Here is a 13,497-nt window from a genome sequence, read left to right on the forward strand (position 1 = left end):
CTGGATGCGAACAACGGGACCTGCACATATCTCGTCCACATCGCTAGCATGGCTCTCGGCGTCTCGCTCACCGGCGCCGCTCTGCTGGCTGTTCTGCTGGTGCTGGTCTTGGCCTGGCCGCGACGGTATCGGGGCGAGAAGCGATCGGTACAGGTGCTCGTGCTTGGCGATATCGGCCGCAGTCCTCGCATGCAGTATCATGCCCTGAGCATTGCCCAGCACGCCCCAGTCCAGCTGATTGGCTATTATGGTAGGTAGGAGAGAGGTCCTCATGGGCCGGTCATTTCGGAGGTGATCTCGGACCACGACCATGGTTCTTTCGATCTTTCTGTTTCTTCTCACCCCCCCCCCCCTCAGCTACTAACCCGTTCCAGAATCGGACCTCGTCGATGAGCTGGCCCGCCATCCCCGGCTCACCCGCGTGCCGTTGACGGCCAGTCCGGCTGCCTTGCGCCAGCTGCCCTTTGTGCTGGGCGGTCCGCTCAAGGTGGTCTGGCAGGTGCTCAACCTGCTGCTCGTGCTGGCCTACAGCACGCAGCCAGCGCGCTGGCTGGTCGTGCAGAACCCGCCGTCGATTCCCACGCTGGCCGTGGCCGCCCTCGTCGGCCGACTGCGCAACACCCGTCTGCTCATTGACTGGCACAACTACGGCTGGACTATCCTGGCTGGCTCGCGGGCCGGTGGCGGCAGCAGTGCCGAACGACACCCGTTTGTGCGTCTGGCCCGGCGCTACGAAGAGCTCTGCGGCCGTCTGGGCGACGCCAACCTCACCGTCACCCGTGCCATGGCCTCCCAGCTGCGTGCGCCTCCCTACGCCGTTCCCTCGCCCATCGCCGTCCTGCACGACCGCCCCGCCGCCCTCTTCCAGCCGCTGCCGCTGCTGCCGATTTCCCCGATCGATCGCGGCCGCGAGCTGGCCCGCATCCTCGGCGACGACGACCTTGTCGACCATAACAGCGCCAAGGTCCTCGTCAGCAGCACCTCCTGGACGCCGGACGAAGACTTCCAGCTGCTCCTTGATGCCCTCGTCCGCTACGTGTCCACGACCTCGACCGACGCTCGCTCCCCCATCCTTGCCATCATCACCGGCAAGGGCCCCCAAAAGGCTTTTTACCAGGGCAAGATCGCCGCGCTCGTCGCCGCCGGCCAGTTGCCGCCCGACCAGATCAGCATTTGCACGGCGTTCCTGCCCATGAGCGACTACGCCCGCCTCCTGGCCCTCGCAGACCTCGGCGTCTGCCTACACATGTCCAGCTCGGGCGTCGACCTGCCCATGAAGGTGGTCGACATGTTCGGGGCTGGCCTGCCGGTCGTGGCTTACTCTGCCTACGAGAGCTTTGGCGAGCTCGTACGCGAGGGCGAGAACGGACGGGGCTTCACCACCTCCGACGGGCTTGCCGACCTGTTGGCACGGCTCCTAGACCCAAGAAATGGTAGTAGTGGCTCAGCAGAGCTCGGACAGCTGAGGATGGGCGCTCGGCAAGAGAGCAAGCTGCGGTGGACAGAGGAATGGGAGCGGGTGGTCGCGCCAGTTCTGGAACTGACGGCAGAGGGAGACGTTCCGAAAAAGACAAAGTAGCCCGGCTGTGTGTGGGCTGGATACAAATCAAGTGGAGAAGATTTCAAAAGGAGTAAACAAAGGCGAATCGGGAAACAGGCACAACGTAATATTGAATGCGTCAAAGAAAAATAACCCTTCCCTCCATGCGACCGGCCATCACTCCTCGCCCAGGCTCTCGCGGACGCACTGCCGCACGCGACGGCGAAACTCGCGGCTGGTCCCGGCGACCTCTTCGCGGAAGAGCCGTGCAGCCTCCACGTTGGCCGGGCTCTCGTCGTTGGGGCAGGCGATCAGGCTGATGACGCTCAGCAGAATGGTCTCGGGTGTCTGCACGGGGCTCCAGCGCTCGCCGGCCTCCTCGTAGCCGAACCGGTCCTCCTCGGGCGGGTGGAGAATGGAGATGCAGAGGTCACCGTTGGGGTAGACGTTCGGGTGGAATGGTATCGGTGACTGGAAGGTGAGCTTGGGGGGAAGTAGCGGGTACTCGGACGGGAATGTGAGGTGGGCGCGGAAGTTGCCGCCTGGTGAGCACGAGGGACGCCCTGGTCAGCGGGAGAGCAGAATGAAGCGGTGAGCAGAAAGGAAACGTACCTCCATAGTACTTGACATCGTCGCTAATCATCAGCATGACCTCCCACTGGAAGATGTTGTTGTCGTCGACGAGCCCACAGGAGATGCCGGGGATGTCCTTGTCGATTTGCATTTGCTTGAGCTGGCGCCGCAGAAGCCCGGCGGCGCCAGAGGTCGCAGCATTCGGTGGCGGCATCGGCCTGCAGGACGGGTCGTGAGAGAGAAGGGGAGAGCGAGAGCCTCGTTCGGCCTTGAACGTCGAGTCTCGTGTCGGGGCTGTCAAGTGCGCTTGGGACGGGTTGGCGTGGAGTCGGAGAGCCGCAGTGGTCACAAGGCCATCGGCTGTGTCGGTCCAGGCTTCGTGGGGGCACAACAGACGTCGTTGTCGTGGCAGAGGGCAGACAGAGAGACGGAAAAGAGCTTGTTCCCGAGCAAAAAAGAGTGGCGGACCGAATATTAGTAGTCGCCCAACGTTGCGGTGACGCGGGGTCCTTTAGCGCCGCTAACGCCTATAATCGAGTACGAGTGCTCCGTAATGGCAGGACACTGACCGAAATCGTCAGTAGGTAATGTATGCATAGACAACAAATCATTACAAAGCAGGGCATTTCGTATGATAATGACCAGACGCCGCCATGTCCGACAGGCCAAAGTCTAGTTACAAATGACGAACCTCGGAGACCGCTGAAGGCAATCACGTCCAGCGGCTGCTGCTGCTGCTGCTGTTCCCCGCAGGCTACCGCTTCTTGGTCGAGCCGAAGCCAGTGATACCCATCAGGGCCATCATGTCGTCCTCGTCGTGCTCGCCCTCGACCCGGACGTCCTCACCGTAGTCGGGCTTCGCGGCCGCCGCAGCCTCGGCCTCGCGCACGGCGCGCTTCCGGTCGGCCAGGTCGCGTCGCTTTACGCGCCGCTGCTCGCGCTCACGCTCGTCCTCCTGCTGCCGCAGCGCCAGCCGCTCCGACAGATTCACCGTGGCCTGCTGTCGCTGGGCTTCCACGCGCGCCCAGGCGGCATCGATGCGCGCCCGCACCTCGTCGGCCGTGCTGCGCGCCACCTCGCCCGTCTGGCCCAGATTTCGCAGGTGCGTCATCGAGTTAATGTGCTCGACCCACTGCAGGTTGTCCTTGACCGTCCAGTCGCACGTCTCGCAGTAGAAACCGGCACCGCGGCCTCGACGGCCTACCGCGCCCGCCGTGCCCATCGCCACGATCTGCACCTTGCCCACCTGCGCGCTCAGGTCCAGCGTCGCCGCCCGCGCCGTCGTCAGCGTCTCCGTGCCGTCCAGCGGCTTGTAGTACCGCTTGCCCGCCATCTTCGCCTCGTATCGCGCCTTGGCCTCTTCCCGCTCCTTCGCCTCTCGCTCCTTCGCCTTGGCCGCATATTCGTCCAGGTTGCGCGTCTTGCGGAACTCCGTGTCGCCCGCCGCCGTGCCGTACGCGGATCCGTTCTTCGACATCGTGGCGTGCGCGCGTTGCTCCGAGGCTGTGATCGGTTGGCCGCGAGGTGCGTGTCTGCTTTGGACCGTTACAAGCGTGTATGAATCTGAGCTAGGTACTCCACACTCCGTTTCCTTGTCGACTGCTCTTTACAAGAATACCCTTATATCCGACTTACTACTTTGTAAACCAATCTCTATTTTCTGTTTTTCTTAATCGCGATAAGCCGAGGGGCAATGCCAAAGCTTCCTGCATTTTTCCTCTCGAGGCCATCTACCATATAGACAGGCTGCGAACATGCTTTACCTTGTTGGCCTAGGCCTCTCTGACGAGACAGACATTACGGTCAAAGGTCTCGAAATTGTCAAGAAGGCTTCGCGGGTGTACCTGGAGGCATACACTAGCATCCTCTTGGTCGACCAGGCAGTACTTGTAAGTTGTCTCTCCGCTTGTACTACCTGGGAAGACAGATAAATGGAAATACTGACACTTCAATTCCAGGAAAAATACTATGGCCGTTCAATTGTCATTGCCGACCGCGAAATGGTCGAGAGCCAGAGCGACGACATCTTGGCCAACGCGCAGACCGAAGATGTAGCTTTCCTCGTTGTAGGCGACCCCTTTGGGTAAGCATTGAGTGTCTAGGCGTCTGAAAGCTTTGAGGGTCATGGACTTATGACGTTTCAACAGTGCTACAACACACACCGACCTTGTCCTGCGCGCTCGCGAACTGTCCATCCCTGTCTCCTCTGTTCCGAATGCCTCCATCATGTCCGGCATCGGTGCCTGTGGCCTTCAGTTGTACAACTTTGGACAGACGGTTTCCATGGTATTCTTCACCGACAATTGGCGCCCAGATAGCTTCTATGATCGGGTAAAGGAAAACCGCGACATTGGCCTTCACACCCTCGTCCTTCTGGACATCAAGGTCAAGGAGCCCAACTTGGAGAGCCTTGCTCGCGGCCGGATCGTATATGAACCCCCTCGCTATATGACCGTTGGCACCTGCGCCAGCCAGATGTTGGAGGTCGAGGAGAAGCGCAAAGAGGACGTTTATAGCGAAGACAGTCTCGCCATAGGCGCCGCTCGCGTTGGCGGTCGCGACCAGGTGTTTGTCGCAGGAACGCTACGGGAGCTGTGCGATGCTGACGAGAGGCTCGGGTTGCCCTTACACAGCATGGTTCTGTTGGGACGGCGGACACACGAGCTGGAGAACGATTTTGTCCGCGACTTTGCGGTGGACAAGGAGAAGTGGCAGCGGTTGTGGGAATCGGAATACCAGAACAAGCAATAGTATGGTGATTAGTCATCACAAAATAATTTATCCGTGTTATCGCTATCGCCAATGAGTCGATAAGAAAAAAAAGTTGAGTCGAAAAACGCCAACCTACAGAGTACTGGGCTGCACATTGAACGAAATAACCACATTTGCGGCCTCATCCCGCTATCGCATACAATGGGAAGCAAGAACAAGATTCAACGACAGGAGTCTTGGCTCAACGCCAAGAAGGAGAAGGGTCGGACTCGCATTCAAGAGCGGAAGGCTCGCCGGAGGGAGGAAGATAAAAACCCACAGCTGCGAGCAGAGCGACTTGCACAGAACAAGCCAAAGACGCTTGAGGACAAACGTATATGGCCGGCATCTGAAGATGACTATGCGCGGAGAAAGCGGAGAAAGGTAGAGGAGGAGGCGCAAACGGAGGTGGAGGAGATGGAAGAGGACGAGGCCAAAAAGGAAGAGGAGGAGAAAAGCAAACCAGAAGCCGAAGTTGAAGGCGATGTCGACAGCGACGACGACCTAGCCAGTTTTCTTGGGGACGATGACGACGACGAAGAGGAAGCCACCCCGGCTGCGAAAAAGGGGGCCAAGGAAAAGGCTGCCCCTCCGACGGCAGAGGAAAAGGCAGCACGCCAGGATGCCATGGCCGCAAAGTATGCAGAGCTGCTGAAGGAGCCGGCGCCAGCAGAGCCACGGATCCTGATCACGACGTCCCGCCATGCAACGATTCACAAGTACGCACACACGCTCGTCGACCTGTTTCCCAACAGCACGTACATCCCGCGGTCGGGTCACCGATTTGTGCACCATGAGTACAGCATCCGCGAGATCGCCGGCTACGCCACCAACCGCGGCTACACGGCTCTGATGATCGTCAACGAGGACTTGAAGAAGGCTTCGGGTCTCGACATCGCCCTGCTGCCCCACGGCCCCATGCTGCACTTTTCCATCCAGACCTGGGTCGACGCCAAGTTTCTGCCCAACCACGGCCGCTCGACCGGCCACTCGCCTGAGATGATCATGAATAACTTTGACACGTCGCTCGGAAAGCTCGTCGGCGGCGTGCTCGGGCGGCTCTTTCCGCCGAACCCGGACCTGGTCGGCCGCCAGGTGGTCACGCTGCACAACCAGCGCGACTACGTCTTTGTGCGGCGGCACCGCTATGCCGTGCGCGACAAGCGGGCGACGGAACGCAGCGTGGCCGACAAGAACGGCAAGACCATGGCCGGTGTCGAGGACGTCAAAGTGGCGCTGCAGGAAATCGGTCCGCGCATGACGCTGAAGCTACGGCGCGTGGACAAGGGCCTGCAGCGGATGTCGGGACAAGCTTTCGAGTGGCGCGGCCGCATGGAGAAGCAACGTACGCTATGGCAGCTGTAGGGGAGAGGCGAAAAAGATGCAGGGGACAGATACCCGGAAACGCATGTGTTGTGTATTGGTCTCTTTTCTGTGGAACTGAGAGCGTGGCTGCCGAAATCAAACATTATCTCACACCTGACTAAGAACGAGTGCGGATGCTCTACAGCATCTCATGAAACCCAACATTGTAAGAATACAGCCGTGCGTGTCCTTCTGCTCTTCTCCCTCATGTCAGCTTTGTCGTCTGCGCGAAGCGCATGCCGGCGGCAAAGTGGAAGAGCTTGGCGGCGACGACGAAGCGGTCGCGGGCGGCATACTCGACCAATCGATCGTAGAAGTCGGCCAGCGGGATGGTGACGCGCTCAATGTGCTCGCCGTCCTCGAGCCGCTGGTCGGGGGCGCGGCCGTCGTGGTCGGCCGGCAGGTCGACGTCGACCATGACTAGCTGCATGTTGGCGTTGGTCATGCCAGGGTCGGCAGCCTGTGGCGGGCTGACGCTGACGACGCGGCAGTCGTAGCCGGTCTCCTCCTTGAATTCGCGGACGGCCGCCTGCTCGGCCGTCTCGGTCGCGTCCACGAGTCCGGCCGGCCATTCGACCGTGTAGGCGTCCAGCGGCGGCCGGTACTGGATCACGACTAGCGTCGCCGGCGGCCGCGATGGGTGGCGCAGCACGTTGCCCATGGCCACCGCATCAACACCGGCGCTGCCGCGCGTCTTGCGCGTCGCCACCTCCCACGTGCGCGCCTTGCCGACCTGGTCGACGTACTCGATGCGCTTCAGCGCGATCCAGCGGGCGTCGGCCGTGCTCAGGTCCGTCACCCGCGTGATCACCGGCTCCTGTGTCTTCGGGCTGGGCGCAAACGACGACATGGTGGCCGAAAAGGTGCGGCGGCTGCTGCTGGGCTCAGAAGACACTGGAAAGATCGAGAAGACCGAGAAGGCCGAGAAGACCGAGAGGGACGGCGCAGATGTGCTGAGAGAGAGCCGAGATGGTGTCTTCTGTCGGTATCTTCGAATTGAGCCAAGCAAGCGTGTTCCGAGTAGCATTTGCACAAGAACAGACGACACGCTTGCAGTCTAGAGCTGGTTAACGAGAGCTGCAGAGAGGGGCTGAAAGGTGGACAAACGCAGAAATGCCGTCATTCTCAGGGCCGCACGGTCACGTGAAAGTGATCCACACCAGTTTATACAAGACATTGCTGTACCTAAATCTAGCACGTACGGCCATAGATACTGGAAAGCACGGGATCCCGTCCGCTCTCCCCTAGTTAAACCAGTAATCGGCGGATTAGTAGTTGGGTCGGTGACGACCAGCGAATACCCGCTGCTGTACGTTTTGCATTTTTGCACTTTCTACATGCGAGCGACTTACACTTTTTGTTCTATATCATACAACTAATTGGTGATCGTACCCTACACTATTCGGCACAGCTGATTACGTTTTGGAATCGTGATATACGCGCAACAGTCACCCCATCGTCCCAAGACGAGGTCCATGAACCTCAGGAGAAGATGGACTTGAGGAGTTCAACAAACCACAGCGACGACAACAGCAGTGGTACGAGTGCCAACAGTACCCACCACATCTCCACGGTCAGGCGCTTCCGGAACCAGCGCTGGAAGAATCCAGGACGACGCCGGTGTGTGCAAGTTGCGGTGCCATAGATAAGGCAACCCAAGCCAGGACGGCTCTCGCATTCGATATGCTCGCGGCGACGTTTCATAAGAAGGCTGGCGAAGACTGTAAGTGGTCATCCGGCACCGGCATGGGACATGAAGGGCAGACTTACGGAACGCTTCCACGGCAGAAACGAAGATCACTGCCGAGGTCGCAGCGGGTCTCGTTGGGGCAGTCAAGATGGAGACGCCGACGGGACAGAAACCAGTCGACCTTGAGCTTGATCCCGGTGTCGACAAAGGTGTAAAAGTAGCGGCAGGTGTGCTTGAGGGACAGAGCGTCGGGATAGATGAGTTGCCGTGTGATCTGTATGTGGATCTCGGGCGGAAGATTCATGATGGTCAGCCTGTTGGCATGCGTGCTCTCAGGAGAGGTGTTCTTGTGGGGTTGATCCTGCATAGCGTGGGCATCTGCGAGCCCGTCCGGGATCTTGCTAACCATTGGTGGATCGGGGACTCAATGCGACGCCTTGATTGTCCAACACGAAGAGTCCAGGTCAGGATGGATGACGAGGAGAACAGTACCCGTATACAGGGAAGCAGGTGGCATCAGACGTGAAAACCTATCGAGATCACGATGGGACAGGCGTAGAAAGTATCAGGTGACCGAGACCCTGTCAAAGAGCCCGGGATCACAGGGTCACTAGGAGAAAAAGCAAAATATGGAGCCGGCGCAGCAGAGACAGTCCTACTAAAGTGGTATGAAAGACAACGGCTGGGATATTATGTTCGGCCAGCTGGCAGCTGCCTGGGCTAAGGGCCGACGGAAAGGACGCATCCGGGAGAACGAACTCGTAGGACCGGCCATCGGCTGGCTTCATGTCCGTGGAGAATGAAACAGAGAAAGGAAGGGAATGAGGGCTGACCCAGGAACCAAGTGATGTGATAGCCAGGCACACAAGACACGAGGGCTGTGCAAAACAGCGCTCCGTCTTCCAGTCCGGGATTTTGCTGCTGCTGCCTTGCAGACAGAGCAGCTAATTCGTAGCGACTACAGGGCTGACTTACAGGGGGTGGAGCTGCAGAGCCACACACTAGCAGTGCTGCTCGACCCACTGCTCCGGAGGCTGGCCAGGACAAACATGAAACTAGGACATGCAGCGGTAATAGGGGCTCGCAGAACGCTATAGGGAATACGAGGCAATAAGATCTCATTCCGCCAGCCGGTGCATGTTGCAGCTGCACCTCGTAGGAGAACAGAGTGCCAACAGTCGAAGAGAAGGGCTCGAGCTCTGTCCACAGCGCCGGGACCAACTAGCCGCTAACTGGGTATGTAATAATACGGAGTACGGAGCACTCCATACGACGTAATCTTTCTTAGCGCGGAATTCTCCAGGCTGCAATATTGCCAATCGCCAAACATCTTCCTTTGAACGCAGCCTGGCAGCAACAGTCTGCCTGCAGCACCTGCACCGTCTACCAGGAGCACGCATACCCTCAGAATGAGAATCCTCTTCTATCGTGATGATTGTCGCTGATAGCTGCAATGACCACGAGAAGGACAGTGGCGACAACAGCGACTACGACTACGGCTGGGATCTCTCGCTCGAGGAACATGTCAACCAGCTGCTTTCTCTCCAGACTGCTGCGCCCGCCTCGACGGCCCACAGCCCACACGGACATGGCTCTCCGTCACGCTGTGCGGCCAGCCCGGCCAGGCTCGAGGCCAGCGCCGTCGAGCCGTCTGTCCTGGTCGATTCCGAGCAGGGCAGCAGCAACATCGTCTACCCGGACTGTAAGACATGTTGGCTGCCTGCGGGTCTCTCCATGGGAGGAGGCATGTCTGGCTAACGAGGAGCGGCTCCATTGCAGTGACTCACGCTCTCACCGATCTGGGCCCCAGTCCACTTAGCAGAGGCACTGACGCAGAAGCAGATGCTGACCAGTCCTCCCCCCTGGCCCGCTTCCGTACGGCGCCGCGCAAGCCGCTCTCGGTCAGCGACCTGACGGCCGGCGCCTGGTGCGAGCTGCAGTACGAGTACACGCTGACGCGGCTGCCGGGGGGCCGGCGCACGCGCACGGCGGCCATGCGGGCCGGCACCAAGGTGCATGCCCGGTTGGAGGAGGAGGTGCATACCACCGTGCGCGTCGATGTCGTCTCGCGCGAGGATGTGCAGGGCCTGAAGCTTTGGAACATGATCCAGGGCGTGCGCACGCTGCGCGAGACCGGCCTGACGCGCGAGCTCGACGTCTGGGGCGTTGTAGACGGCCAGATCGTCAGCGGCATCATCGATGCCATCAGCTTCTGCTGTCCAGACCCAAGCCTGGAGGCCGAAGTAGTGGAGGCGACGGCGATGATGGGCCGGGGTGGCAAAAAAACAAAAACCCGAAAAGCAGGAGGCCGGAAAGAGAAAGAGAAAGTGAAATGCAAAGACGAAGACGAAGCCAACAGGATCACCGACTACTTCTCCTCGCCGCCAAGGCCGTCTCAGTCGTCCGGCAGGCCTCGGGAACCACCACCGCCACTGGAGCCAGTCCGCAAGGCCTACATCACCGACATCAAGACGCGCGGCTCCAGCACATTGCCGTCCGGCGCGGCCGTGCGGCCGACCAAGATCCAGCTGTTCCTGTACCACCGCTTCCTGGCCGCCATGGCCGCTGGCCGGCTGGACTATGCGTATGTCTTCCAGCGTTACTCGCTCGACCCGGACGCGGCCTTTTCCGACGCCTTCCTCGCCCAGATGGGCGAGCTGCACGACGAGATATTCAGCGACGCAGATTCGGCGCCTACGACGCCTACCCGGTCCAACGACGCCGCCACCGTAGTAGCAGCAGCGGCCGAACCGAGTCCGATGCGTTATGGGACGCTGCGCTCGCTCGCACGGCTGCTGCAGGACGAGCTGGCGCTGACGTTTCCGCACGGCGCCGACTCACTGGGACGGTTCGTCGTCGCGGAGTATCGGCTCCGGCCGCTCCGGCGGCGCAGGCGACCTCGTCAACAGACGGCTCGACAGGACGGCCCGTCAGAGGATGAGAAGAGCGATAACGACAGCGGCAGCGATGGCGGCAGCAATAACGACGAGTCTTCGGGTCGCTGCATCGGCACCAACGTCATTCCGGTCGACGATGCCGTCTTGGACCGATACCTGGACTGGTACCTGCAGTGGTGGCGTGGGCTGCGGCCGGCGACGGGCGTCGATATCGAAGAGGCGTCGCTCAAGTGCGGCTACTGCGAGTTTGCGGACGGCTGTGGCTGGCGCAGCGCCTTGGACGAGGAGCGTGTGAGACGCGTGCGCGAGAAGCTGGACCGATAGGCTGGTGGCACTTTTGTATCGCCAACACCGAGGCTAGATTGTGGGTGGCATGTCGGCTGAACCGTCTACATAGTATGATATTGTTTGTTTCAGGATTGCCAGATGGCGCAGTCCATTCGTCATCTTGCCGAAAGAAGGCGGATGTAGGGATGTATATGAGTTTTGCATGTGTCCAACATTCTGCCGAGTGCAGTCGCAGCAGTTCTAGCCTTACCTCTTGCATTCTCGCTCTATATTCCCGCACATATACGCATGTACGTGTGCCCAATAAGGCCAATCCTTCTTCACCCCACGGTCGACAAGCGGCCCTCTACGCTCGGTATCACCGAGGGTGCAACCTGGGACGTGCTGCCGCCGACCTGCCAAGTCCCGGGCTGATGATGGACAGGGGGGGGGAGAGAGATCTGAATCGGACATGATCGCGCCATGGTTGGCGAGTTGGCGAGCGGCCATATGACTGGTTGTCCTCACGAAGAGAAAGCAGGTTGTGGAAGCAAAAAGACCTCGGGTGCTAGACGCGTGTTGTGGAAATAAACAAAAAGTGACCGGTCGCTGATGGTAGGCTGTCGGTTCACGTGGATCCCAGATTCCCCAACATTTTCATAGTAGTAGCACAGAGTACGCCGTACATTCGCACGACCTATGCAGGTGCGCATAGTGTGCATAGCGCTCGCTTAAGTCCAGCCCAGGCCTCTTCCAGCCCGTTGGCCCTTGGCAGAGTCGCCCGAGTCCGACCGCCAACAATAGGGGAGGAAAGGGGGGCCTGGACCGGCTGAGAGCACTAAGGACAAACATGGTAGCAGCTAGCCTTAGCCCCTCCTTTCTGCCCCCAAAAGGAAAGACCCAACAGTCTTGGTAATGTAAGATAATACAGACGTCGTACTGTAGTCAGATCAGATACCTGCAGCGAATCTTTAGCAGCTGTGACCGTCCTGCCTCGGCGGCCTTTTGCGCTGTTCAGCCGCCCTGGTCCGCCATGCAGCGCTATTGTCCACACCATCTGCAGCGCTACACCCGACCGAGCATAGGGGCAGTCTGGCCAGGCGGCCCGTTCGCAGGACCGCCGCTGACATGCCAGAGGGCCCTGCAGCCACGCTGCGGCGCCTGGAGCCCGCTCTCCGCTCGCGACCGTGCATTCGCTTCCACCAGGCCTGGCTAGAAGGGAAAAGGGGAAAAAGGAAAGACAGGCCGAAGAAAAGAAGGAAAAAAAGGGCGCCTCGCTAGCCCGAGACCCACAGTATTACGTTCTGCACCGAGTGGCAGAGCACTACGTGTACGAGTATGGGTACTCGTATCATTGCTCTCGCTCAACCGAACACGACGCCTCTGCTCGGGCGAGCCACGCAAGAAGCAGACTGGTAATCACAGTATGGAGTACACCCTACTCCGTACCTCGTACTCACTGTATTGACACACATTATTGGCCGCCCCCTCCCCTTCTGCTAATACTCGTAGCCCGTATATCGGCTCTCGGGCACGCTTCCGCTGCTGCTCCAACGCCCCGGAATGCCCGGGACACAGTCCTCGTGTCTGTTGGCCGATCCTGGGAGGCCTGTCCATCCAGATAGCCTCCGTCCTCCGTGCCCGTCTAGTCCCTGCCCCCTTTTCCCGGTCCCATGCACTAGGAGATGAAGGCGCCCCTTCTATAGACAGGCTTCGCAGTAATAGGCCTGTACCTGCAAATCGCCAGGTATTGTGGGTATCCGATCGCCTCGACTTATTACCCCTTCCATCGATCATCCAGGTGGGTCAGGTGGGACGGCGAGAGCTGGAGAGCAGCAGTAGTTGTGTTTGGGCCGGCAGCTCACTGATTATGTGCATTGGCGCCTTGTCTGCAACTGCCTCTCGGGTCTGTTGGCGGGGTTCCTTCCTCTCCGCCGCGCCTTCTGCGCCAAAAACCTGTTGCAGAGGCGGCGACGGCGGGCAATCCTCTCGGCAGGTGCGATGCGCGTGCATGTCTCTGGGCTCTAGTCCCTTCCTTGCCCACGCCAGAACGATGCCAGTCGGGGATAGCAAGCAGCCGCGACCGCCCACACACCCCCACCCTACGCCCCTTCCTCCCCGGTCTCTAATCCAATTACGGAGCGTGGCTGCAAGTGGGTGATGCTATTACAGCCTATCCTGTTCTTATTAAGATACATGGGCGCACGTCCTTTCGGTTCTCCATTCATTACTTCAGCCTCCCAACTTCTTACATCGCCGTTGCTTCTCCCCCCCCCTGATTCTTCCAACGTGTCCGCGGTCGCCGTGAGCTCGTGACAGCCAACCGTCATGCTTCCAGCGACTCGTTGCCTCGATATACTTCTCTCGGCCGAATCATCCTCCTCTCTCCTGTTCTGGCTTCTCTTCTCCGCCTC

General features: G+C 59.7%; 8 protein-coding genes across 8 annotated transcripts; 4 read left to right on the forward strand and 4 right to left on the reverse strand.

Annotated features, from left to right (window-relative positions):
• Nucleotides 1-48: 48 nt before the first annotated feature.
• Nucleotides 49-1,579, forward strand: CMQ_3378 (beta-mannosyltransferase; the record flags this gene model as incomplete). Its single annotated transcript, XM_014319316.1, has 2 exons — nucleotides 49-250; nucleotides 375-1,579. The coding sequence occupies 2 exons, from the start codon at nucleotides 49-51 to the stop codon at nucleotides 1,577-1,579; spliced, it is 1,407 nt and encodes a 468-aa protein (XP_014174791.1).
• A 138-nt stretch (nucleotides 1,580-1,717) lies between these two features.
• CMQ_3984 (ubiquitin conjugating enzyme) lies at nucleotides 1,718-2,327 on the reverse strand (the record flags this gene model as incomplete). Its single annotated transcript, XM_014319922.1, has 2 exons — nucleotides 1,718-2,082; nucleotides 2,153-2,327. 2 exons carry the CDS (start codon nucleotides 2,325-2,327, stop codon nucleotides 1,718-1,720), a joined length of 540 nt encoding a protein of 179 aa, XP_014175397.1.
• A 540-nt stretch (nucleotides 2,328-2,867) lies between these two features.
• CMQ_3898 (c2h2 finger domain containing protein) lies at nucleotides 2,868-3,590 on the reverse strand (the record flags this gene model as incomplete). The annotated part of the gene is made up of 1 exon (XM_014319836.1): nucleotides 2,868-3,590. One exon carries the CDS (start codon nucleotides 3,588-3,590, stop codon nucleotides 2,868-2,870), a length of 723 nt encoding a protein of 240 aa, XP_014175311.1.
• Nucleotides 3,591-3,867: 277 nt separating this feature from the next.
• CMQ_4176 (diphthine synthase) lies at nucleotides 3,868-4,864 on the forward strand (the record flags this gene model as incomplete). The annotated part of the gene is made up of 3 exons (XM_014320114.1): nucleotides 3,868-4,002; nucleotides 4,072-4,196; nucleotides 4,261-4,864. 3 exons carry the CDS (start codon nucleotides 3,868-3,870, stop codon nucleotides 4,862-4,864), a joined length of 864 nt encoding a protein of 287 aa, XP_014175589.1.
• Nucleotides 4,865-5,026: 162 nt separating this feature from the next.
• Nucleotides 5,027-6,229, forward strand: CMQ_4032 (RNA processing factor 1; the record flags this gene model as incomplete). Its single annotated transcript, XM_014319970.1, has 1 exon — nucleotides 5,027-6,229. The coding sequence occupies one exon, from the start codon at nucleotides 5,027-5,029 to the stop codon at nucleotides 6,227-6,229; it is 1,203 nt and encodes a 400-aa protein (XP_014175445.1).
• A 205-nt stretch (nucleotides 6,230-6,434) lies between these two features.
• Nucleotides 6,435-8,328, reverse strand: CMQ_3754 (ADP-ribose pyrophosphatase; the record flags this gene model as incomplete). Its single annotated transcript, XM_014319692.1, has 3 exons — nucleotides 6,435-7,182; nucleotides 7,791-7,940; nucleotides 8,000-8,328. The coding sequence occupies 3 exons, from the start codon at nucleotides 8,326-8,328 to the stop codon at nucleotides 6,435-6,437; spliced, it is 1,227 nt and encodes a 408-aa protein (XP_014175167.1).
• A 1,022-nt stretch (nucleotides 8,329-9,350) lies between these two features.
• CMQ_4237 (uncharacterized protein) lies at nucleotides 9,351-11,140 on the forward strand (the record flags this gene model as incomplete). The annotated part of the gene is made up of 2 exons (XM_014320175.1): nucleotides 9,351-9,621; nucleotides 9,699-11,140. 2 exons carry the CDS (start codon nucleotides 9,351-9,353, stop codon nucleotides 11,138-11,140), a joined length of 1,713 nt encoding a protein of 570 aa, XP_014175650.1.
• Nucleotides 11,141-12,054: 914 nt separating this feature from the next.
• On the reverse strand, nucleotides 12,055-12,276 carry CMQ_3678 (uncharacterized protein; the record flags this gene model as incomplete). The annotated part of the gene is made up of 1 exon (XM_014319616.1): nucleotides 12,055-12,276. The coding sequence occupies one exon, from the start codon at nucleotides 12,274-12,276 to the stop codon at nucleotides 12,055-12,057; it is 222 nt and encodes a 73-aa protein (XP_014175091.1).
• Between the last annotated feature and the right edge of the window lie 1,221 nt (nucleotides 12,277-13,497).

The sequence above is a fragment of the Grosmannia clavigera genome, assembly GCF_000143105.1.
Source record: "Grosmannia clavigera kw1407 unplaced genomic scaffold GCSC_113, whole genome shotgun sequence".
NCBI classification, from domain to species: Eukaryota; Fungi; Ascomycota; class Sordariomycetes; order Ophiostomatales; family Ophiostomataceae; genus Leptographium; species Leptographium clavigerum.